The sequence below is a fragment of the Chiloscyllium plagiosum genome, unplaced genomic scaffold (assembly GCF_037043375.1).
Source record: "Chiloscyllium plagiosum isolate Xiang-an unplaced genomic scaffold, Cpla_swu_hap1 HiC_scaffold_9, whole genome shotgun sequence".
NCBI lineage: Eukaryota > Metazoa > Chordata > Chondrichthyes > Orectolobiformes > Hemiscylliidae > Chiloscyllium > Chiloscyllium plagiosum.
In genome coordinates this window covers 53,880,719-53,907,438 of record NW_028270147.1, presented here as the reverse complement: position 1 = coordinate 53,907,438, position 26,720 = coordinate 53,880,719, and the positions used below count along the sequence as shown (strand labels likewise).

The 26,720-nt window shown below is 38.5% G+C and overlaps 1 protein-coding gene across 10 annotated transcripts in view; it reads left to right on the top strand.

Annotated features, from left to right (window-relative positions):
• Positions 1 to 26,720, top strand: part of fggy (FGGY carbohydrate kinase domain containing) — a 369,292-nt gene that overhangs the window by 50,667 nt on the left and 291,905 nt on the right. For all 10 annotated transcript variants that reach the window (XM_087990626.1, XM_087990634.1, XM_087990630.1 and 7 more), the window contains 3 exons: positions 340 to 527; positions 4,876 to 4,987; positions 16,542 to 16,693. In XM_087990626.1, the coding sequence (XP_087846752.1) occupies positions 351 to 527; positions 4,876 to 4,987; positions 16,542 to 16,693 (441 nt within the window). In that variant the 5' untranslated portion in view covers positions 340 to 350. The remainder of the gene's footprint in view (positions 1 to 339; positions 528 to 4,875; positions 4,988 to 16,541; positions 16,694 to 26,720) is intronic.

The following is a 26,720-nucleotide window of genomic DNA, read 5'->3' as shown; positions in this document are numbered from 1 at the left end:
GGTCAAGTGATCCGCTAAGTATCATTCGTTTCAGTTCATTTGTTTCTGTTATTCGATAGAACATCATGAATAGTTCACATGAAACATTAAAATAATGTTAAGTGACATTTTGCTGTAAAGTAAGGCACGTCATATGGACTTTTGGAATACCTTTTGATCAGTCAAAAATCAAAAGTAACAAGAAAATGAGAGAATTGCTATGTCATCTCTTTATTACTTTATTACAGATTGAGCTGTAAGATCTTCTTTGTTTGAAACTTAGTAAATGATTGATGAACTTCATGGATGGAACACTACATTGGACAGTTCATAATAAAATGTCCTTTCTTTAATTTACAGACTGACCCAACATGAAATACTTCATGGGGATCGATGTGGGAACTGCAAGTGTACGAGCAGCACTTGTAGACAACCATGGCAAAGTGCTAGTTCAGGCTGAACAACCAATCCAAATTTGGAAGCCACAGCCTGACTACTATGAGCAATCTTCTACTGATATATGGGAAGCGTGCTGTACTGTTTCAAAGGTATAATTATAAGATGATATATGTGACAATATTGAACAAAACAACTATTCACAGACCAGACTATATTTCTGTAACATAGGAATCCTGTACCTTGTCCGCTACTGGCACTTATGCCAAATACAAAGAACTACAGTTTAAACCACTGAAATGTAACATTGTAGTTTTCTGTCAACTCTCACTGCATTTATAAAAAATAATGAAAATATTGCAACAATAACCATAGTCGTTATGCCATTTGGCATGAGAACTGTGATTACTAATGCAGCATTTCTATCATGCTCTTAGTGAATAATTGGCAAAAGGTTTTCCCCATAAAACCAATATTTCCTGGCATAAGATTGGAGTCATTATTATATTTGTTCTAGATGGACTGGATGATGAGCCATTGGCAAATATCACTGTTGTGCTTGGAAAAGGAAAAGCCAATTGCTGCAGACACAGTCATTTAGTTTAATAATTTTCTGTAACTGCCTTGTATTTTTCTATGTTGTACTTCTACATTATATTTAACTGTTTTTCAACAGCCTGAAATTTAATCTGTGACTAAGAATAAGCTGTTTACTCTAAGAGATCCAAGAGTAGAGTGGCAGCTGCAGTAAATACAAAATTTCATACAGTGGCTTATTATTATTTCAGTAACTTACATGTAAAGCAAATATTTTCTGCTATCATCTTGGACTCAGGCTCTTATTTTAATTGGATATTGAGCAAAAATAAGTCCCCTTTGGATTGTCAAAAACCTAATTGACTTTATAAGTGACTGTGTGTCTGAATTGGAGAGTACATCAAGTGCCAACATATGAAAATTCTGTGGCATTTTTGATCTGCTTGGTACTTTTAGGGGTGGGGATGGGGGTTAGGGATGGTGGGGGTACGAGACAAGCAAAGATCAAGTTTGCCACTGGGAATAATTTGATAAGTAGCAACTTTTTGAGATTTTTGCATGTCACCCTGTTATCTGATCAGATTGATCTGGTGATGCCTAAGAAGATGGTTTTTGAATTATGTTTTAAATCCATTTATGACAATGTTTTCAAATTCACTGTTCTCTCCCCACAAATAATCATCAGAGTGTAGTATAAAGACACCGGAAAGCTCATCCACATAGTACCAATAAAACATAGCAGTGTTTCCTCTCAACTAGAGATAGCCCAGTTTTAATAATGATGTGGAGGTGCTGGTGATTAAGGTGGACAAAGTTCAGAAAGCTTGTACTTTCAAGTGAACCTGTTGGACTATAAACTGGTGTTGTGTCAGTTTTAATAAGGCAGACTACTTAGAAGTACCAACTTCTGAAAGCAACATATCGGCCATATTCACATTAATTCCAGGGTGTCCCTTACGTTTGAATGGTAAAGAAGCACTTTCCTTTTGAGCTGATCTCCCTCAGCAATGCTTTAATATTAGTTGATATACATTCCCAAGTGTTTGTTGCAAACAATGCGAAGAAAATCTTCAAAATTGCCTTTCATGCACAAGGTGAACCTACCATTATATCTTGTGCCACAAGCATCTCTGTAGCATTTTAAGCCCTTTACTGAGGGTTCTTTTCCCTCAGCTATGAGATAGGACTGGCCTTTCCTGATCTGGCAGCTTTGTGTATATACCAGATTCTCTCCAGCCTTACAATTCTTGCTGTTCATTAACTTTTATTTATGATTTTGCCTTCTGTTTAATTTATAGCCACTCAGACTTCCCAGTCAGATCTGCTCCTGCTGGAATTCCTGGTCTTCTTTTTTGCCTTCGCTCTGCTTTTGGAATGATGTTCCTTTCCTATTAATAGGATTTCTTTCAACAGTTTGCTCTCAGTATCATGATTTGATTTTAACCAACTTTGTAAAATGCATTTTTGTACTTCCCGCTCCCAATCCATGGCTTAACCTGCTGTCTTTCGTCTTGTATATTCAACCAGTTATATTTTCTCGTTGCCTTCCCTGTGTTACTCAAAATAGTCGTTTATCTTCAATGACTAGCCCCTTCTGATAAATATTTGATTATAGTACCCTGTGATGAAAGATGTATGATTTTTATATGTTAAAAAGATTCTTAAAGAATTTGGACTTTAAACAAATGACATATGGGTTTTGGTTCATTTTGTGTGAAGGGGTTAAATAGGTTAATCTTTCTGGAACCATGATTTTAATCCAATACATGTCTTCTAGAGTTTAATAGAATTTTTCTTATGGTGTGGGAGTTATGACTGGAGAGGAAACATATTAAGCCATCAGCTTAGCAGAATTTAGGATGAGCAGTTTTTAAAGAAATTAGTTCAAATGCTTTTCAATTCTGTTCAAAGGAGACCTGACCAAAATCAGGTGCAAGTATAGTCTCTCCAGAAAAAGAGATTGTTCAGAGCAGTTAAAGTATTAAGTTGCCCCAGTGTAATGGTTGTAGTTTGAGAAAATTTCCCATCAGGAGTACTGGTTAGAACTCTGCAAATTATTCAGACCAGAGAAGAACTAAAATCTCAGTTCCTTGAATATTCAAGGGGAAGGATTCTTAGCTCACAGAACAGGAATTGAGAAGATGCAGTTTTGTCAAACCAACAAATTTAACAGCGTAAGAAAGGTTTTCTGGATTTTGAGTAAGTGATGGTATTGGAGAGTAGGTGGGATTTTACTTTGCTGTGTCTTTTGAAATATTTCCAGCTATGTTATATTCGGAGAGCTTGGTGTGGTTTGTTATATTTTTATTTCCTTTATGTAATAAATTCATTTTATTATTAAAATCTACAGCCCATCTGCCTATATTTCAGTGAAAGACTTCCACTTTAATCTTTTAAAAGCCGAATAGTATCTATCAAGCCAGATTTCACTCTGGAACCTGACTTGTCTAGTTGTAATAGTAACAGAGATCATAAGAAATTTTGGTCATTGTCTTTAGGAGTTGATGGCCTCATTTTGATCATCAGGGCTGACCTATTTTCCTTCTACAAGCTGTTGATTGTGACAGTCTGATCCTCATAGTTCTGCAACATATTGTAATGGGAGGTACCTGGTTTCTTGTTACTTTCTATAACTCCTCTAGAATCTGCAAATCGGTATTCCATATCCAACAATCTGAAAGTCTGGTCCTCATGCTGTACAATTATTGTTTTTCTGCCTTCACCAATAACATTTCTGAGGCCTCTCCACTATTTAAACTGCTTTCTTTTATAATTTAGAATATCTAATTTATAATTGAAACTGGTTTTCAATGGCCATATTTTATGTCTTAAGGCTTGCTGAATTCTTTCTGAGACTACCGCATTTATGAAAACCTTTCTGCCTGCATATAGTGCATTCAAATTGTTTTTAGTTTCAGTAATCTTGGCGGCACAGTGGCTCAGTATTTAACACTGCTGCCTCACAGCACCAGGGTCCCAGGTTCGATTCCAGCCTTGGGTGACTGTCTGTGTGGAGTTTGCACATTCTCCCTGTGTCAACATGGGTTTCCTCTGGGTGCTCCGGTTTCCTCCCACAGTCCAAAGATGTGCAGGTCAGGTGAATGAGCCATGCTAAATTGCCCATAGTGTTAGGTGCATTAGTCAGAGGGAAATGGGTTTGGGTGGGTTACTCTTCAGAAGATCGGTTTGGACTTGTTGGGCCGAAGGGCCTGTTTTCACACTGTAGGGAATCTAATCTAATCTAATCTAATCTTTCTGAAGCAAATCTCTGTTAATGTTAAATAGCAGAGGTTAAATACTGGCTAGACAGTGTCTGCAAAAATACTTTTCCAGTCACAGTTTTCTTTCTATTCACATGCTGCCATCTCCAATGCCACTTGTTCCTGATATTTATATATACACCCAGTCAAGAGCTCCCCGTATTCCTTAATTAAAATATAGCTGTTAACTCCTTTCTAATTCAGTTTTGTCTCTTGGGCACAAACAGAAATTGCTGGAGAAACTCTAGTAGCATCTGACGAGATAAAGCAGAGTTAACATTTCAAGTCCAGTGACCTTTCTTCAGGCACTTCTTCTGAAGAAGGGTCACTGGACTTGAAATGTTAACTCTGTTTTCTCTCCATAGATGCTGCCAGACCTGCTGAATTTCTCCAGCAATTTCTGTTTTTGTTTCAGGTTTCCAGCATCCACAGTTCTTTGCTTTATTTTGGTCTTGAAAAGCCCGGCCAGGCTTACCAAATACACGAAGAAGAGAAATTATGAAGGAAAAGGGAGGAAAACATTACAAGTAAAGAAGTTTTACATTGTGAATGGTTTCTCCCCAACTCTGAAACTTGAAAGGTCAAATGAAGAGCTGGTGGGAACCAAAGGAAACAGCTCATCAGTGTTTATGCAAAAATGAAGGTTATAAGATAAAAGCGAACAACTAATTTTATTCTTGCATATTTTTCCTTTATCATATAGAGAATAGCTCAAGTAGCGAATCTGTGCTATCTCCGAGGAATTGGCTTTGATGCTACCTGTTCTCTTGTTGTACTTGATGAAAGATTTGAGCCTGTAGCAGTTAATGCAGAAGGTAAGGCTTCACACATTCCTATCACAAATATATACATATATATTTGTTATGCATTAATTATTTCATGGTTAAAGCATTTTTAAACATTGTAACAATAATTTCACTAGTATCAATAGTTGTGCACAGGCATAATCAGACATGACAATATCATGTGTTGTCATATTATATAAAATAATTTAACGTGGTCATCTAGTTAGTAAATGGAATCTATACAAAAGGATATTTAAGACAGTAAATACCTCATTCCTTCAAGGAATAATGAAGTCAGGATTTTGACTAGCATTCTGAAATATGGGAAAGCTTTCTGACCACCTTCACCAAAGGTCAGAGGTATAATGTAGTACAATACAAGATTAAATAAGGATCAAAAGTATCATTTGTATTGTCAAACAACCATTCATAACATGAACTAAATATAAAGCTTAAGAAAATAGTTACACAAATACCACAACACTCAGAAAAATCAGGAAAACAACAAGAAAGCAGAGGGAAAATATTAAGAATTGCAAAAATTCAGTAATATGACAGTGCAGGTCCCATCTGTCCTATTTTGCAGACCACAACAAAAAACTTTACTGGAAAATAGAAGATGAAGTTCAATTACCAACACTAAAAACAATGTAAAGAGAAATGATATATGTATTGCAGCAAAATAATATTCCAAATTTGTCAAAATATAGGTTTTGGGATGGAAGAACAAGGTACATATATCTTCAGAAATTTTAATAGATGAATAAAAGTATGACATATACAATTCTCTGTCTTTCAGTATTTGCAAGGTGGTTATTTTTCTGGTTTATTCATTCTTCAAATATGCAAATGTTGTTTTTTTATTGTGTCATGGCATTTTGTACGACAACAGCATATTTTTGGAACAAATTTTATCCCTAAAATTTATCCACTTTTTTGTTTGATGATGCTTGGAACTTCACTGCTAGGTGTACAGACCTTAATTTCTCATTGTAGAATTTGGCCACAACTTGGTCTCCAACCCAATGCAGTGCATTATTGCTATCAAACTGTTAGGCAGGAGTCACAAGATAGTAACAAACTTTGCTGGACATCCAAGCCTGTGGATGGCTTGATGGCTGATAGAGTCAAAGGCCATTAATAGATCAATAACAGTCATGAAGAACTCTTTGCGTTGTTATGTACATGTTTTATGAATTTAGGGTGCAACTAGAATCACATCTGTAGTTTCCCTGAATGACCAGGAACCTCACTGGGTCTCCGGAAAGATGCCTTTGTTGACAGTATAATGAGCAGGCGAGGAAGGGGTACTCAGCTTCCCTCTCTTCAACCTGCCCAGTTGGCGCAACGAAGATTTAGATTATTTTAGTGTCTCTCTCTTTCCCCAGTTGAAATATTTTCATCAAAAACCAAGAGGGACCAATGACAAGGTTTTCTTTATGAAATGAAGAGCAATTTTATTAACTGCTAATCCTGAGAAAAGTAATGATGTCAAGCACATCGTTGCTTCTCTCTTACTCTTTCTGTCTGTTTGTCTCTCTCTCTCACACATACTCACTCACCTCACTCTCTCAAATCAAACCTTTTGCTGTGTTTTTCTCCCCAGAGACACTGTCAGATCTGCAGTATTTTACTTTATTTGAAGAGAATCCTCAGTGTTGGTGCTGCATCCTTACTTTCAATTTCTATCACTGCCAAAAGTGTCTCCTTGAAATATAAAATTATTTGTGGATTCCATGTTTTTAGGTTTGTTAATTTTAGATGAAGTTCCATCTCCAACATGTGAGCATTCTCATTCATATATAAATCAAAGTAGAAGATTCATGAATCCTCTCTGGATCTGGTTCCATCTGACTATAAGGCCATAAGATATAAGAGCGGAATTAGGCCATTCAGCCCATCAGGTTTGCTCCACCATTTGATCATGGCCGTATGTTTCTCAACCCCATTCTCAATATTCTGACCAATAAAGGAAAACATACCAAACGCCTTCTTCACTATCCTATCTACCTGCAACTCCACTTTCAAGGAGCTATGAACCTGCACTCCAAGGTCTCTTTGTTCAGCAACGTTCCTTAGGACCTTACCATTAAATGTATAAGTCCTGCTAAGATTTGCCTTCTCAAATTGCAGCGCCTCGCATTTATCTGAATTAAACATCATCTGCCACTTCCCGGCCCAATGGCCTATCTGATCAAGATCCTGTTGTAATCTGAGACATCCCTCTTCACTGTTCACGACACCTCCAATTTTGCTATCATATGCAAACTTACTAACTGTACCTCTTATGCTCACATCCAAATCATTCATGTAAATGACAAAAAGTAGAGGACCCAGCACTGATCCTTGTGGCACTCTACTGGTCACAGGCCTCTAGTCTGAAAAACAATCCTCCACCACCACCCTCTGTCTTCTACCTTTGAACCAGTTCTATATCCAAATGGCTAGTTCTCCCTGTATTCCGTGAGATCTAACCTTGCTAATCAGTCTCCCATGGGGAACCTTGTTGAACGCATTACTGAAGTCCACATAGATCACATCTACCACTTTGCCTTCATCAATCCTCTTTGTTATTTCTTCAAAAAACTCAATCAAGTTTGTGAAACATGATTTCCCATGCACAAAGCCATGTTGACTATCCAGTCCTTGCCTTTTCAAATACATGTACATCCTGTCCCTCAGGATTCCCTCCAGCAACTTGCCCACCACCGAGGTCAGGCTCACTGGTCTGTAGTTCCCTGGCTTGTCCTTACCACCCTTCTTAAACAGTGGCACCACGTTAGCCAACCTCCAGTCTTCCGATACTTCACCTGTGACTATTGATGATACAAATATCTCAGCAAGAGGCCCAGCAAACACTTCTCTAGCTTCCCACAGAGTTCTCTGGTACACCTGATCAGATCCTGGGGATTTATCCCCCTTTATGTGTTCCAAGACATCCAGCACTTCCTCCTCTGTAACATGGACAGTTTGCAAGGTGTCACCATCTATTTCCCTACAGTCTATATCTTCCATATCCTTTTCCACTGTAAATACTGATGCAAAATACTCATTTAGTATCTCCCCCCTTTTCTGTGGCTCCACACAAAGGCCACACTGATGATCTTAGAGGGGCCCTATTCTCCCCCTAGTTGCCCTTTTGTCCTTAATGTATTTGGATTCTCCTTAATTCTATTTGCCAAAGCTATCTCATGTCCCCTTTTTGCCCTCCTGATTTCCCTCTTAAGTATACTCCTGCTGCTTTTATACTCTTCTAAGGATTCACTCGATCTATCCTGTCTATATCTTAATATGCTTCCTTTTTCTTAACGAAACCCTTAATTTCTTTAGTCATTCCCTATACCTACCAGCCTTTCCTTTCATCCTAACAGGAATATACTTTCTCTGGATTTTCGTTATCTAATTTCTGAAGGCTTCCCATTTTCCAGCCGTCCCTTTACCTGCAAACATCTGCCCCCAATCAGCTTTTGAAAGTTCTTGCCTAACACTGTCAAAATTGGCTTTTCTCCAATTTAGAACTTCAACTTTTAGATCTGTTCTATCCTTTTCCATCACTATTTTAAATCTAATAGAATTATGGTTGCTGGCCGCAAAGTACTTCCCCCACTGACACCTCAGTCACCTGCCCTGCCTTAGTTCCCAATAGAAGGTCATGTTTTGCACCTTCTCTCGTAGATACATCCACATACTAAATCAGAAACTTTTCTTGGACACACTTAACAAATTACTCTCCATTTAATCCCTTAACACTATGGAAGTCCCAGTCTATGTTTGAAAAGTTAAAATCCCCTACCATAACCACCCTATTATTCTTAGATAGCTGAAATCTCCTTACGAGTTTGTTTCTCAATTTCCCTCTGACTATTAGGAGGTCTATAGTACAATCTCAATAAGGTGATCATCTCTTTCTTATTTCTCAGTTCCACCCAAGTAACTTCCCTGATGTATTTCCAGGAATATCCTCCCACAGCATCGCTGTAATGCTATCACTTATGAAGAAAGCCACTCCCCCTCCTCCACTGCCTCCCTTTCTATCCTTCATGTAGCATTTGTATCCTGTCAATTGCCAGGATTAAGCTGCCAATCCTGCCCATCCTTGAGCCATGTTTCTGTAATTGCTATGATATCCCAGTCCAATGTTCCTAACCATGCTCTGATTTCACCTGCCTTCCCAGTTAGGCCCTTGCATTGAAATAAATGCAGTTTAATTTATTAGTGCAACCTTGTCCCTGCCTGCCCTGACTGTTTGACTCGCTTCTGTTCTCAACTGTACCAGTCTCAGAATGACCTCTTTCCTCACTATCTCCCTGGGTACCACCTCCCCCCACCCCCACAGCTGTAATCTTCCCGAGCAGCTCTAGCAAATCTCCCTGTCAGTATATTAGTCCCCTTCCAATTTAGGTGCAATCCGTCCTTCTTGTACAGGTCACTTCTACCCCAAAAGAGATTCCAATGATCCAAAAATGTGAATCCTTCTCCCATACACCAGCTCCTCAGCCATGCATTCATCTGTTCTATCCTCCTATTCCTGCCCTCACTAGTTCATAGCACCGGGAGTAATCCAGATATTAGTATTCTCGAGCACCTCCTTTTTAAATTCCTGCCTTATTCTCTGTATCTTCCCTTCAGAATCTCAACCTTTCCCTTTCCAATGTCATAGATTCCAATGTGGACAATGACCTCTTGCTAGCCTCTCTCCCCCATGAGAACATTCTGCACCCTCTCTGAAAAATTCTTGATCCTGGCACCAGGGAAGCAACACACCATTCTGTTTTTTTCGCTGGTGGTTACAGAAACGTATGTCTGTACCTCGGACTAGAGAATCCCCTAACACAATTGATCTCTCAGAACCTGACATACCCCTCGTTGCATTAGAGCCAGTCTCAATACCAGAAACTTGGCTGTTCGTGCTGGTCTCCCCTTAGAACCCATCATCCCCCTAAATTTTCTAAAACAGCATACCTGTTTGAAATGGGTATAGCCACAAAAGATACTTGCATTAGCTGCCTATCTCTCTTACCTTTCCTGGAGTTGATCCATCTATGTGACTGTATCTGAGACTTTTCCCCTTCCTATAACTGCCATCCATCACATACTGTTGCTGTAGCAAATTTCTCATTGCTTCTAACTGTCTCTCCAACCGATCCACTCGATTTGATAAGATTCACAATCAACAGCATTTATGGCACATATATTCCACAATAACCCTTAAACTCTCTTTAAACTTGCACATCTGACAAGAAGCGCTTATCACTCTCCTAAAGGCCATTTTTGCTCCTTCACAATCTACAGATCCAGAAAATATCACCATCTTATTCCTCTACAAACACTACCCCAGGTTAAATTAATAATTATGGCTGATATTTTAAGTTTAATCAAGAGACATATCTCCCAAAACATATAATTAAGAAAGATTTCTCTCTACTCACTACTGCAGACTTTCTGTAGTTTACTTAAACAATTAACTTATCTGATTCTGTGCTGTGAACTTCGCCCAACAGTTAAACTTTCTCCCGAGGGCAAAATATTTAAACCTGATACAGTTATAAGCCTGGATTATTTATGTTGGTGGTCTGAGGGCCATAATGATGGATGTTCCCTCATTTTGTTGTTAGTACATTGCATTGATACTGAATTGCAGCTAAGTGCAGGATAATTGGCTTAGACATTGTTCATTGGCAGAAGATCTGAAAAGGAGTAGGCATAAGATGGTGAAGCCATGAACAAGTAATATCCGTTTTTCACAATTATTCAACACCATGTTTTATCTTGAGGATTTCTGACTGCTGATTTTTGATGCTGGTTATTACTGCTGCTGTGGGCAGGTAGGAGCAGGAGGATTTATGCTGTTATTTCTGCAAGGCATGTGCCCAGGATTTGTCAAACCAATTTAAATGATTGGAATCCATTAATGTAGGCACATTCTTGTCCAGTCAGGTGTATGCACTTGAAATTAAATGGTCTGGGGTCTGCCTGGCGGAATTAAGGTTTATGTTTCTAATTTCTGGTTGGTTTGATGGAAATCTTTTCCTCTGTGAGAGATGATGGGTTGCAGCCTCAGAATTTTGTTGAGGTCAGATGAAATCATCTGCATTTCTTCTAATGGCTCAAGATGCCAATTCTGGAAAGGGGAAATCTGTCACACATGAAATTATCCCTTGCCAGTAATGTGGGATGAAGCAGGGCTGGCATCTGCTTGGAGCTTCTGAAACCACATGTCATGGTGGCAAACTGCTGACCACAGCTGGTGTTGCATTGTGCATCACTCATCAGCCAGAATTTCCTCACTTGTGATTTATAAGTAGGGTTTTTATGCTTCTTCTCAAAGTAGAAGAATTAGAAATTGGAATTAAATTAGAAATTTGGGTTCCCTGCTGCTCTTGTGTCAAGGATAGCCAGCTGTTTCACATATCCATGAGGATGCAAATGTCTTTTGTCTTGTGTATATGCCTCAGCTAGCAAAGTTGTCTTTGTTTAATTGATGCTAAACTATTGTATTTCCCTTACCTGAAAAGATAGGCTGGCGTTGTTTGAAGACCACCAATGGTTTTGTGTGAAGGCCGTAAGAGTTATCTAAGAGTGACTTGAGAAGAACATCTTCAGCCTCCCTGTGGAGAAGTGTTTAGTCCCTCCAGGCACCTACAAAAAGAAAAGGCAGGAAAAGGATGGTGATTACACATCTTTGTGTAGTTTTTGTTTTCTAGAATCACTTCTGATTAATGTTAAAAGACTCTGCCATGAAATAGATGAGACAAAAAACTTTTAAATTAGGCACTATTAAGTTGATGACATGTGGCAGAAAAATCTGACTTGAAACTTTCCTTCATAACAACCTCCTGTGTCCTGGCTATTAAATTATACCAAAACAAAAGATTGTTAGGTGGCAAAGAAAAGTTGTAAGTTAAGCTGCAGGCAAAATAATTTAAGAAGTTTCACCGACAGCAAATTTCTAGGTGAATTTTGATTTTTAAAAAATATTTTTCTCAATGTTGACAGGTGCTTTATCATCTATCCTTATGTTTTCTGCAGTGGACCTCCCAGACCACTGCTTTCTAAGTAAATCACAGCATGCTTCCTTTCATGAATATTCTACATTTTTGTGTTTCTTGAGGGTGAAGAGATGCAAAATTGGAAGGCTAGCCTGGTAAGGCAGCACAGATGCCTTACTCGCCATCATCCATGCCAGAAAGTATTGAGCGAAGTCCCAGTTAACTGATTGTGGAGACTGTTCATCACAATAAATTTATTCGCTTAAGTGGGAGAGTTGATCTACCTTCACATGGTCATCCAGCAGCAGTATGAGTGGCCACCATGGTTTTATTGATTGGCAGGAATCTCCAAGATGTAAGAAGTGATAGAATGCATAAATGTAATCATGCATCTTTCTTCGATTAATTTGTGACCATTGCATGATGAAAATGCTTTTTGGTAGCAGTCTGAATAACTTCATTTTAAGACATCACGTGCTGTGAAAATTCTTCAACCGAGAAAGTCAGGTTTCTTGATGATGTCTGGAAAGTCATAAGCATCAATCACAGTGGTAAAAGATGTCTCTGGTTTTTCAGCACATTACTGGTCAGTATAATGATGAACAATATTTTCCTCTCAGACATATTTATCATGGAAAACATAACTAGAATTTAAAAGTGCATTTCAAGTTCATAAGCTGAATTGATGAGTGAAGGTGTGACTCTTCAAAAGAGTCCAGCTGGAGCTTTACAAATGTGCTAATGTGTTACCTTTACTAAAATGTTAACCTCGCAACACAACCTTACCACTAAGGTTTCCGAGGACTCACGGGCAACCGAGAGACCAACAGCTTGCAGAGGATATGGAAGGCACTTCATTGCCAGTTGCAAAATACTTCTGCGCCACTTTGATACAGAGGATCTTCATTTCACCACCACCTCTGGTCACTACCTTTATGACCATCATCTATGTTAGCTGCTTGAAACATCTCAAATAATATAATCCCATTCATTTTGAATGAAGCTATTTCCAAATATTCTGGCAATAATGTATACATGCACAATATAAGTTGTATGAAGATTATGTTTGTATTCAGTGTTTTTTTTTACTATTGTGCTTCCCTTTGATTCAATGCATCACATGAATTTTTACCGTCTAAGGTAATGCTTCTTCAATGGCTGAAATATGAGAGATGTGACTGGATGCTGTGTGTTAAGAGAGATTGAGGTAATAATCATCTTCAGTAGTTGATGAATCTTTTGCAGGATAAACCTTTTATAACATTTCATGAATAATTTCACCATATTCTTCCTGACAAAAAATCTGATGATAGAAGAAGTAATATGAGGTCAATTTGAAAGAAAAGTTGCCCAGGACTTGGAAAAAAACTTCTGAAGGACAGGATTAATTGATACCTGGAAGGCAGGAATTGATCATTGATAATCAGCACGGAGTTGTTAGAGGGAGATCTTGTCTGACTAATTTAATGGAGATTTTTGAAAATGTGGTTGATGTGGTTTACATGGACAAGAGTAAGGCCTTTGACAAGGTCCCACATGGAAGGCTAGTTCAAAGGGTAAGACTCCATTGGATCCAAGACAAGTTGGCAGGCTAGATCCAAAATTGGCTTTAAAAAAAGGAGGCAAAGAATGATGATGGAAGGTTGTTTTGTAATTGGAAGCCTTTGTTTTGTAATTGGAAGTCTATGACCAGTGTTGTCCAACAGAGATCAGTGTGGGGACCTTTGCTGTTGATTACTTACATTAATGTTTGGTTTTGAATGCAAAAGGTTTAATTATTAAGTTTGCAGATAACATGAAAATTAGTGGTATTGTTGATACTGGGGGGATTGTGTCGGGCTACAGTCTGATATCAGTCAGCTGGTAGACTAGGCAGAGCAATGGCAGATGGAATTTAATCCTGAAACGTGCGAGGTGATGTATTTTTGGAGGTCTATTAAGGGCAGTATGTACACAATGATTGGTAGTTCCTAGGGAGTAGTGACAAACAAAGGAACTTTGGTGTACAAGTCAATAGATCCCTAAAGGTATCAGCACATGTAGACAGAGTGGTGAAGAAGGCTTACTAGATGTTTTCCTGCATTAGCTGAGGTGTAGTATATTGGAGCAAGGAAGCTTCTTCAATGGCAGAAATATGTGAGATGTGACTGGATGCTGTGTGTGAAGGGAGACTGAGGTAGTCCTCATCTTCAGTAGTTAATTAACCTTTTGCAGGATAAACCTTTTATAACATTCCATGAGTAACTTATACTATATTCTTCCTAACAAAAAAAATCTGATGATGGAAGCACTAATATGAGGTCAATTCGAAAAAATTGTCCAGGACAGTTGCCCAAAAATATCAGCTGTTTTGTTGTTGCTCCAGGGCATGATGTTAACTATTTGAGGAAATAGAATATAGACCAGTAAAGCACAGTACAGGCCCTTTGGCCCACCGAGCATTTACCTACAACCTAGCCTACACACCCCTCAATTTACTGCCGTCCATGTGCTTGTCCAGCAGTCGTTTAAATGTCCCTAATTTCTTTGTCTCTATTACCACCGCTGGCAGTGCATTCCACACACCCACCACACTCTGCGTAAAGAACCTACCTCTGACATCTCCCCTATACCTTCCTCCAATCACCTTAAAATTATGACCCCTCCATAACAACCATTTCTGCCCAGGGGAAAAGTCTCTGGCTATCTACTCTATCTATGCCTCTCATTACCTTGTACACCTCTATCAAGCCACCTCTCTTTTTTCTTCTCTCCAGTGTGAAAAGCTCTAGCTCACTCAACCTCTCTTCATAAGACATGCTGTCCAATCCAGGCAGCATCCTGGTAAATCTCTGCACTCTCCCTAAAACATCTATATCTTTCCTATAATGAGGCAACCAGACTGGACACAATATTCCAAGTGTCGTCTAACCAGGGTTTTATAGAGCTGCAGCAAAACCTCGTGGCTCTTAAACTCAATCCCCCTGCTCATGAAAGCTAAAACACCATACGCCTTCTTTACAGCCCGATCAACTTGGGTGGCAACTTTAAGGGATCTATGTACGTGGAACTCAAGATCTGGCTGTTCCTCCACACTGCCAGAATCCTGTACCTACTGTTAGGATCTTTGTCATGGCGACCTTGCTGAAAGGAGGAACATATATGGGTGTTGTTGGGAGATGGAATCTTCAATACTAGCTTGGCATTTTTCACAGTTGAGACTGTATTGTTTGGAGATAAATTTATCGATCTTGTCCTTCCATTTAAGAGGCCACAAACATTGAATCAGATTTAATACAGCAACTCCTGCTCTGAGCCCAGTTCCCTGTTGAGACTGAGTGACTAGTAAACTTTGTCATTTATGTGTTTCCTTTATTATCTTGGGGGAGCATGTTATTAAAGGAAATTAGAGCACTCCTTTACTACGTCAATCAGAATCAGCATTTCCAAGAGATTTCTACTGAAATAGTGAATTGGTATAATGATCTCTACTTTTCACATCAGTGACTTGCTAATTTTTTGTGTTTTTTTATATTTCCATGAATTAGTTTGCAGCTGATATCCGAATTTAGCACCAATAAGACGTAAGAAATTATCAGACAGATCTCACATAGGACTCTTGTAGTTAGTAAATAAAATTTCTTTGGCAGTTAAAGACATCCTCCACTCTCAGTGCCTTAAAATACTGGGCAAGGGATCTTGTGACATAGTTGCACTGTCTGTATCTCTGAGCTGTGTGGCCTGGATTCAAGTCCCATGTGCTCCAGAATTACTGTGCGCAATGACAGCTCTGAATGAGTTGATTAGGAAATATATAGAACATTGGGCACTGATAGGCAGACTAGAATATGAAGGCCATTTTTGAAAGGGCACGAAATGGTGGGAAGGAAATCGCTGATGATTGGCACATCAATAGGGGGAGTCCTGTGCACCCTATTTACATATTCCCCCACCCATCTATCACCATGTTGCACAGCACGTGCACCTATCCAGTCTGTCATTTAAAAAGCATATGCAATATGATTAATTGGATCAAAAAGGTAACATAGATTGTTACTCAAATGCTATTTTGTAAATGTTACTGATTTCAAAATATAGTTACCTTAAGTTTACGGAAAAATATTGTTAAGTTAAACTTGCTATTACTGTGTATAAAAATAAGTTCACTGTTATTTGTGTACAGGTGGCATGCATGCTAGTGCATGTTTAATCTGTGTTTTCAGACTGATTATTAAAGAACAGATTCAGAATCAAACTTCATCTTTCAAAAGTCTATTTTGTAATATGGTATTTCCATTTTAAACATATATTGTTGCCAATTTTGCCTAACAAAACTCAAAAAACGCGAAGTGCAGGTTTCCCTGGTTTTGCTTTGCTCGATTATAGATGTGGCTGTATTCATCTATGTTATTCAAAATATGGTTTTGGATTTGCTTTTCTAAGGCAGGGATGAAATGATTGGAAAGTTAGTTTCATTGCCAAAAAATAATTGCTACTCGACAATGTGTCGTGATATTTGGAATGCAGCTTCTGTTTCTTGACATATTGTGGGAATCATGTTATTGAAAGTTGTGTTATGCTGTGGTTTTGATGATTTTCTGCTTCACATAATGCAGGCATAAACAACAGGAATGTTATCATGTGGATGGATCACAGAGCAGTTGATCAAGCAGACCGCATAAATCAAACAAAACACCATGTGCTAAAGTATGAAGGTGGAGTAATGTCTCCAGAAATGCAGCCACCTAAACTTATGTGGTTAAAAGAAGTAAGTCTTTTTTTAAATCTCTTTACTACAAATAAGAGGTATTGAAAGCAATGCTAAGCAGAAAAAAAATTTGCAAGTGTATCTGTTTTTGCATTTTTATCTTCTTTACAACTGTTATTAAAGAAATATCCCAGGAGAATATGGAACTGAGGTTATTACTCTATATCAGCACTATGTAAGTTAATGTATAAGTATAATTTTCAACTAAACGTCGAATGGAATAAATCTGGCAAAAAGGCGAATTCTACAGGAATATAAAACAGAGTGCCGACATCTACAAGTGTGCTTCACAGAGAAAGCTTATGAGGCTGATTTGGAGTTAACAGATTAAAATTCTCCAAACATCATCTTATTGTGTGAGCTCGATAGCTATATGCCTTTCTATCTAAAATCACTATTGTTATATTTGTCTTTTGTGCTGAAATCAAAACTATTTTCAGTTCCAGACATTTGTGTCAAAGCCCAAACTTCACTCCCAAGATAAAAGATGGGTGTGGAAAATCTGACAAAGGTGGGATACCTGATGAGACACAAGGTCACTGGTTCATGTTTCTAATTCCAGTTACTGGAAATTTGCAAAATGGGTTGGTTGAGGACAGAAAATTCCCATAATAGGAAGTTCCTTATCCCAAGCCTCTAATACACCTTCAAAATAGGTATAAGCCTGAATCTGGCTCACAAATCAATGGAGCGGCAAAAGAGAGGCACACTTAGTGGTTTAAGCCTAGGTTCTGGCTTCAAGTCTACATTGTAAAGCTGATAGATTGACAACTAATCACTCATTTGCAGATGAAGCTAATTGTACAGGAAAGACCATTTTTCAGTAAGTAAATGACCAACTCATGTCACTTTTCCCATTGCCTACATTTGGCAAAAGCTCAAGATACCTACATTCTCATGTGGGCACTCACATGTGGCTCTGAACTGAGATATCACTGTAGAATCTGGAGTAGAAGACCCTTGATCATCACACCATGAAGTGGGGTTGATAATATTGTTCCTATTCCAGACAGTAGGACAGCTGAGGACTCCCAAAAACACTATGATTTCAAATAGAAATTGGTTTAATTAGCCTCGTGGTACAATTTTGGTACAGTTTTTCTTATAGGTTTATAAATTGTTCCAAAAAAAAGGCTAAGAGGAGAAGTGGGACTGATTATGGACCAAAAAGAGGATTTATGTTTGAAAGCAAGGGGTGTGGATGAGGTAATAAATTAATACTCTTTTTAAAAATCTGTCTTTTACAAAGGAAGAAAATACGGCCAACTCATGGTGAAAGAAGAGGTCTGTCAGACTATTGGAGGATTTAAGGTTGATAAGGAAATAGACTATATATACTAAAAGTTAATAATGGACAAGGACCATTATTATGCAGCCAAAGTCACTTTTTTCTTTTTTTTCTTCTTGGGATATGGGCATCATTGGCTAGCACAGCATTTATTGTCTATCTCAAATGGCTGTGGAGAAGCTCATGGTGAACAAAGTGAGAGTGGAAATTGCTTGGCATTGTCCATATTTTTCTAATCATCCTTTAACTCAGGACTGGTGTAAATACAAATAATTGAGTCTTGTTCAGAACAAGGGTGTCAGACCAACTGCTTTAAGCCAGTCAGATTAACTTGGATGGTGGGGAACACTTTGGAAAAAATAATTCAGGACAAAAGCAAGTTAATGAAAGAAGGCCAGCTTGAATTTGTTAATGAAAAAAAATGTTTCACAAACATCTTGAGGTTTTAAATAAGATAGAGAAGGTTGATTAGGGCAATGGTGTTGATATGGTGAATATGAAAATCCAAACATCTGATAAAAAGATTTTGAGTAATGTTAAAGCTCTTGGAATAAAAGAGACAGTAGCAAAATAGATACAAGATTGGCTGAATGGCAGGAAGCAAGGAGTAGTGGTGAATATTGCTTATCAGACTAAAGGACAGTGCAAAGTAGAGATCCCCAGGAATGAGTGTTAGGACCCCTCTTTCCTGATATATGCTAATAATCTAGATCTTGATATACAGGGCAAAACTTCAAAATATGTGGGTGATACAAAACTTGGAAGTATTATGAACCATGAGGAGTATACTTTAGAACTTCAAAGAACATTAATAGCTGGTGGAATGAATAAAAGGTTGATGAAATTTATTGTGGAGGAGTGTGAAGTGATACATTTTGGCAGAGAGAATGCACAGGGATAATATAGAATGAAGTGTACAAATTTAAATCAACGGTCTGAGTCTATATACAGTAAATCCTCTTTATCCAAAAATCAAGACTTGCCAATTTGACTATCTGTGCCAAAAAATGAAAACAAAATTCAACATCTGAGGACAAAACTCACTTATCTGCAATTTATAACCTATTTTTAACCTAATTTGAAACGAGGTCAGCACTCACGAATTTCATCACTCACGGGGTTTCTCAGGAATGAAACCCTTGGGGTTATGCAGGAATGATTATATGCATAAATCATTGAAGATGACAAAACTTTGGGACTTTGATCAGATGGGACAATGGGCCGAGGAGTTAATTTAGATAAATGTGAGATATTGCATCTTGGTAAGGCAAACCAGAGTATGAATTATACAATTAATGATGGGGCACTGGGAATTGTTGCCGATCAAAGAGATAGAGTGCAGATGTATAGTTCCTTAAAAGTGGAATTGCAGGTAGACAGGATGGTGAAGAAGGCATTTGACATGCTTGCCTTCATTGGTCAGAACATTGAGTATAGGAGTTGTAGGAGTTGGGGTGTCATGTTGCAACTGTACGGGACTTTGGTGAGGCCACGTTTAGAATACTACGTACAACTCTGGCCGGCTTTGCATAGGAAAGCTGTTGTTAAAATTGAGAAAGTGAAGATAAGGTTTTGAAGACTGTTGCTAGGACTTGAGGGTTTGAGTTTTAGGGAGAGGCTGAATATGCTAGGGATTTTTTTTCTGGAGTGTTGGAGGCTGAGGGGTGACCTTATAGAGGTTTATTAAATCATGAGCGGCATGGATAGGGTGAATAGCCAATTAGCCAATGTTTTGTTCCTAGAGTGGGACAGTCCAAAACTAGAGGGCTTAGGTTTAAGGTGAGAGGGGAAAAATTTAAAAAGGACCTGAGGAGTAACTGAGGGTGGTGTGTGTATCGAACAAGCTGCCAGAAGAAGTAGGGGAGGCAGGTATAATTAAAACATTTAAAAGGCATATGGGTGGGTACATGAAATGAAAGGGTTTCGAGGGACATGGGCCAAATGCTGACAAATTGGACTAGGTCAGTTGGACTGAAGGTCTGTTTCCTTATGGTATGACTCTAAGTTGATTGAATAATTAATTGACTGTACACATCCTGGGATTTAGTAAAAGAAGCATAGAGTAAAAAAGCAATAAAATTATGTTAAACCTATGTAAAATATTAGTTCTGGACATCACACATTGGAAAGTTAATGCTTTCACAAGATTGATTTCAGAGATGAATAACTTTAGTTGTATGGAAATATAAGAGATATTGGCTTGTTCTTCTGGAGTGGAGAAGCTTGAGAGGAAATTTGATAGAGATATTCAAAATCATGAGGCTCCTTGATGGAAAGATCAAGAATCATACGGCACATATTTAACATTCTGTAGATGGCAACATATAAATCAATTTGATGTATATGATGACCCCATTTTCCAGCTCTGAGAATTGTGTTTGTGCATTTATTGGGAGCATAGGTCTTCCAACCTAGACATGCTAGACTTGGATTCATATTCAACCTCAGTTTTTCTATCTATAAATGCACGTTTTATTTACAATATAACTGTGCAGAAGGGCTGGAGCAGGGATATGCGTTACGAAGATGCATGAGAGTTTAAGACATAGCTACATCGAAAAGACTGCATGGTAAGCAACAAACAGAGCTTGTCTGCTTCTTTCAAGAGCAAATTAAGTAAGAAGCTGGATTCAAGTTAAAAGTTGGAACATTTGTTAACTTGTCAAACAACAATACTGTAGTGAGGAAATCTTATGTTTGTGACAAACTAATGTTAGAATGAAAGATGTTCAAAATGCACCATGGTCTGAACTTAAATGATTCCTGGAAAATTGTCAGAATGGTTTCATTGTCTTAATCATAATACAGTGTCATAATACAGAAATGCAATGTGTTTAAGTGCATTTAAGTAGATCAAATGAAATGCTGAATCCAGCAAAGCTTTCAGATCAATAGCTATTTGGTATAGCTGCCTAAGGAAAAGAATTCTAATGTTGTGGCAGAACAAGAATGCTCAGAGTCCATGATAAGATGCCAGTGACAAAATGACTACTTTCCAGCAGTTCATTGACAGAGAGCAGCAAAACCGTGAGCACCATTATATCGTAATATCAAATGTCCATGAATTTCAATATAATCAGCATCCAGGTTGTGGAGAAGAAATATTCAAAAACAATTCTAATGAAAGTTATATAACCTGAGAAGATAGGTTCACAGTGGTTCTAATCTGTCTGGCTGGTGGAACAAGCTCAAAATATTTTGTAATTTCCAAACATTAAACAAAGTTGAATGTCAAAATCCCTTGGGTAGTTGTTTGTCCAAGTTCATGGCACTGGTTGAATGGATGAGGATAGAGTGAAGTTATAAGGTGGTAATGTGTGGAATAGTTATCTTGGCTATGTGAAGAATGCAGCTTATTAGTGTGGGATATTTTCAGATACTGTGACTGACTAAATCAAGAGATGCCTGCAGATAAATTGCAGCAAAGTTGTAGTTACAAGATTGTGTCTGAAAAATGTGTTGCTGGAAAAGCGCAGCAGGTCAGGCAGCATCCAAGGAGCAGGAGAATTGACGTTTCGGGCATAAGCCCTTCTTCAGCTTATGCCCGAAACGTCGATTCTCCTTCTCCTTGGCTGCTGCCTGACCTGCTGCACTTTTCCAGCAACACATTTTTCAGCTCTGATCTCCAGCATCTGCAGTCCTCACTTTCTCCTAGTTACAAGATTGTGTCTCAACCTTGGCTGTGTGACTCAACTAGCTGTTCATTGAATATGTTCACACTGAATAGAGTATGTGGATGGTTAACAGTGGAAGAAAAAGATGGAAAAAGGAAATCTGTGCTTTCCAAATTGATGTGTTATGTGATTTTGTCATCAAGTCATTGAATGCAATTAAGATAAAAACAATGAGATTATTCAAAATTGCAGACAATCTAATTCATTGAGATGGAGAGAAAGATGTTATATTGTTGAGAGATGATTCTGAAACTGAAAAAAGACTTAACTGATCAAGAGTAAGTTCCTTAAGATGATGCCATTGTTATCTTATGTGTGAGAATGAATTCAATTAAATCCAAAAATAATTAATTTCTTAGGTTTAAAACTTCTTTTTATCAATAATGGTATGTTTTGTATAATTAATTTATTCAATTAATAGTCCTACATTAATTTATACGAATTACTCATTCTTGCCTTTGTTATTGCTCAACTTGACTATTGCAATGAAATCTTGGTCAGCTTCCCTGCAACTTTGCTGTCCATATCCTTGCACCAAGTCTCATGCACTTACCACCCTGTGTTTACTAATCTATAACCCTGTGTTCACTAGCTTACATTGAGCCTTGGTCAAACATTTTCCTACTTTTAAAATTCTTATTCTTCTTTTCAAATCCTTCCTTGACTTCACAACCTCCGTCTCTGTAATCAGCAGCCCCAACATCTTCTAACATATTTGCGCTCCTCTAATCCTGGACTCTTGAGCATCCCTGGTTTTATTCACTCCACAATTACTTGCCATACTTTGAACTGCTCAGACACTTAGCTCTGTAGTTCCCTTTCAGTATCAACCTAAACCACTCTGTCTCTTTATCTTTTTGCTCCTTTTAAGATGCTTCTTGAAGTCACTCTTTTTAACCAAGCATTTGGCCATCTGCCCTGTTTACCATCTTACTTGGCGCAGATTCTAATTTTACTTTGTAATGCTAATGTAAAGTCTGACAACTTCAATCCAGAAGTAGTCCAGCAAGTAACATCTGCAATCTCTTTAAAATACATATTTTTTTAAAGAATGTTTGAAGAAGATTTTTAAAAATTTGCATCAATTGTAAAGGGATCACTTGTAATGTTCTTGGATAATGTGAAATACTGATCCATATCACCTGGTGAATCTCTACCTGGAAGCATTACCAACTGGAAGGAGGTAACATAGGAAAGAACATGTGGCTGGCAGACGCAAAGGAGACCTGGAGTTAGAAGGTGATCAGCACAAAGATGCAGCAGTTCTATGAGCCACTGAGTGAGCAGATTAATAAGTTCTAAACCTGGAAGGCTGTGTGAATAGCTCAGAGATATTAAAGAGCTGTATGTTTTACCAGAAATGACCAAACTATGAAATGGTCTGTTAATGGTTGATATAAAAAGCTACACCATCGGCACTCTTATGACCCAAGGGAGAAAGAGTTTATAGAAATGTGCACTATTGATGATAATTGTCATAAAAATATGAAGATTTTTGTCAGATATGACTCCCTACCTACCAATCACAAATAAAGAATAGCTTGTTCTGGAATTGTGCAGCTATGTAATGCCATACATGCTGAAGGGGAATGCTTGTGCTTGTGTAAGATGTATCTTTGTTATATTGAACAATTTGAAGCAAAATTTACTCTTTTTTTTATTCAAAGTTTAATTGTCTGTTAACTAATGTTTGGTTTACTGATTCATGTAAAAGTAAAAGTTATAAAATGTGAAATCTTGCTGGTACATTTTCATTTGCATGTCATTCAGTAAATTTGGTTATTTTGGTTTATGGCTTCTCCCTAAGGTTATAATGAAAGTACGCTAAGATATTAAAAGTGATACCTAAGAACAAAGAAAATTTACAGCTCAGGAATAGGCCCTTCGGCCCTCCAATCCTGAGCCGATCCAAACCTACTGTCTAAACGTGTCGGTCAATTCCTAAGCATCTGTATCCCTCTGTTCCCCACCTACTCATGCATCTGTTCAGACGCATCTTAAATGAATTTACCGTGCCTGTCTCTACCAACTCTGCTGGCAATGCGTTCCAGGCACCCACCACCCTCTGAGTCAAGTACTTGCCGCGTGTATCCCCTTTAAACTTTTCACCTCTCATCTTGAAAGCTTGACCTCTCGTTATTGAATCCTTCACCCTGGGATAAAGCTTATCTCTATCTACCCTGTCTATATCCTTCATGATTTTGTAAATCTCCATCAGGTCCTCCCTCAATCTCCTTTTTTATAATAAAAACAAACCTAACCTACTCAACTTCTCTTCATAGCTAGCACCTTCCATACCAGGCAACATCCTTGTAAACATTCTCTGCACCCTCTCCAAAGCGTCCACCCTCCTTTTGGTAATGTGGCGACCAGAACTGTACACAGTATTCTAAATGTGGTCGAACCAATGTCTTGTACAATTTTAGCATGACATGCCAGCTGTTATACTCAATACTCTGTCTGATGAAGGCAAGCATACCGTATGCCTTCTTGACCACTCTATCCACCTATGCAGCAATCTTCAGGTTACAATGGACCTGCACGCCCAGATCTCTCTGCTAATCAACTTTTCCCAAGGCTCTTACTTTTACAGTATAATTCGCTCTCGAATTAGTCTTGCCTAAATGCATCAACTCACATTTGTCTGGATTGAAAACCATCTGCCACTTTTCCGCCCAACTCTCCAGTCTATCTATATTCTCCTGTATTCTCTGATAGTCACTTATGCATTCTGCTACTCCACCAATCCTCGTGTCATCTGCAAACTTGCTGATCATACCAATAGTGCCCTCTTCCAGATCATTTATGTATATCACAAACAACAGTGGCCCCAGCACTGATCCCTGTGGAACACCACTGGTCACCCTTCTCCATTTCGAGAAACTCCCTTCAACTCCTCCTCTCTGTCTCCTGTTTCTCAACCAGTTCTTTATCCACCTAGCGAGAACACCCTACACACTATGTGACTTCACTTTCTCTATTAGTTTACCATGGGGAACTTTATCAAATACTTTACTAAAGTCCATGTATATGACATCAACATTTCTTCATCTATCAACTTGGTCTCTTCCTCAAAGAACTCTATTAAGTTGGTAAGGCACGATCTCCCTCACACAAAACCATGTTGCCTATCACTGATAAGCCCATTATTTTCTAAATATAAATAGATCCTATCCCTCAGTACCTTCTTCAGCAACTTTCTCACCACTGGCGATAGGCTCGCTGGTCTGTAGTTATCCGAAATATTCCTACTACCCTTCTTATATAGGGGGACAACATGAGACAACCTTCCAGTCCTCTGGCACCATATCTGTGTTTAAGGATGACACAAAGATATCTGTCAGGGCCCCAGCTATTTCCTCTCTCGCCTCCCTCAGCAACCTGGTATAGATTCCATCCAGTCGTGGGGATTTGTCCATCTTAATAACCTCTAGCCTACCCAACATATCTTCCCTACTTATGTCAACGTGATCCAGACTAATCAAACGTCTATCTCTAATCTCAACATTCACCATGTTCCTCTCCTCAGTGAACACTCATTTCAGCCTATGAAGTCTGCTTCGCTCTGCTTTCAGTATTAGAGAGGAAGAGAACAGAAATTTGGGTCACATATAGACAGGGTGGTTAAAAAGACATTTAGCATGGATGCCTTCCTTGCTCAGTCCTTTGAGTATAGGAGTTGGGAAGTCATGTTGAAGTTGTATAGAATATCGGTGAGACCTCTTCTGGGGTGTGTCCAGTTCTGGTCCCCAGTTGTCGGAAAAATATTATTAAGTTGAAGAGGGTTCAGAAGAGATTTACCTGAATGTGGCCAGGTACAGAAGGTTTGAATTGCAAAGAAGGACTGGTTAGTCTGGGTCTTTTTTCACTGGAGCGTAGGAGATTGAGAGGCAACGTTAAAGATATTTATAACATAATGGTGTTTACTGATACAGTTAATGTTAGGTGTCATTTCCCTAAAATGGGGGATTGCAAGACTAGGGGCACAATTGTAAGGTGAGAGGAATGATTTTAAAAAAGACACGAGGGACATTTTTTTTAACCCGAGGGTGGTTTGTTTGTGGATTTGATACAATTACAATATTTAAAAGACATTTGGATAAATACATGAATAGGAACTGTTTGTAAGGATATGGGCCAGAGGCAGGCAGTTGGGATGAGTTTAGTTTGGAATTTTGCTCAGCATGGACTGATTGCAGTGAAGGATCTGTTTCCATGTTGTATGACTGTATGACTGAATAAATAAAGCGATAGAAGAAGAAAGGACAACCTGAAAGAAGAAGAGAAATAAAGAAATGGGGAGAAATAAACAAATAATAACAATAGCAAAAAGGCATATTCGTTATGGCAGAGCACATGAAAGGTAATCAGTCATGTATATATCAGTCTTGAAAACTGTAGAGTTTTGTTTAGTTGAAGGTAAGGGCAGAGGGGTCAGAGGAAACCAGAACGTTCCAGAGCTTTCATTGAGTTTTCATTATACTTTCATCGAATTATCTATTTGTACATTAATTTACTACCATGGAGGTGGAGGAAAAGGAATCCATAGAATCCCTACAGTGTGGAAACAGGCCCTTCGGCCCAACAAGTTCACATCGACCCTCTGAAGGGTAACCCACATAGACAGATTTCCCTACATTTAACTCCTGACTAATGCATCCATCCTACACATCCCTGAGTATTGTCGACAATTTAGCACAGCCAGTTTATCTAACCTGCACGCCTTTGAGATTGTGGGAGGAAACCCACGCAGACACGGGGAGAATGTGCAAACTCCACACTGTCGCCCCAGGAACCTAGGTCCCTGGTGCTGTGAGGCACAGTGCTGTCCGAGGGATAAATTGCTGTATTGTTTATGTGGGGGAATATTGTAGTACAGAACATCATCGGATTTGGAACTGCAGTTGAATAGAAAGAGTACTGTAATGATGAAAATGCTTTTCAAGAAACTATTGAGAGAGCTTTTAAGAGAGGGTCTTTCTTCCACAGTTGTGGCTGGTTATTCCATGTGGTTGGTGATTTGGAGTACTTCCTGAAGGATTCAGACTGCTGATGTTACATGTGT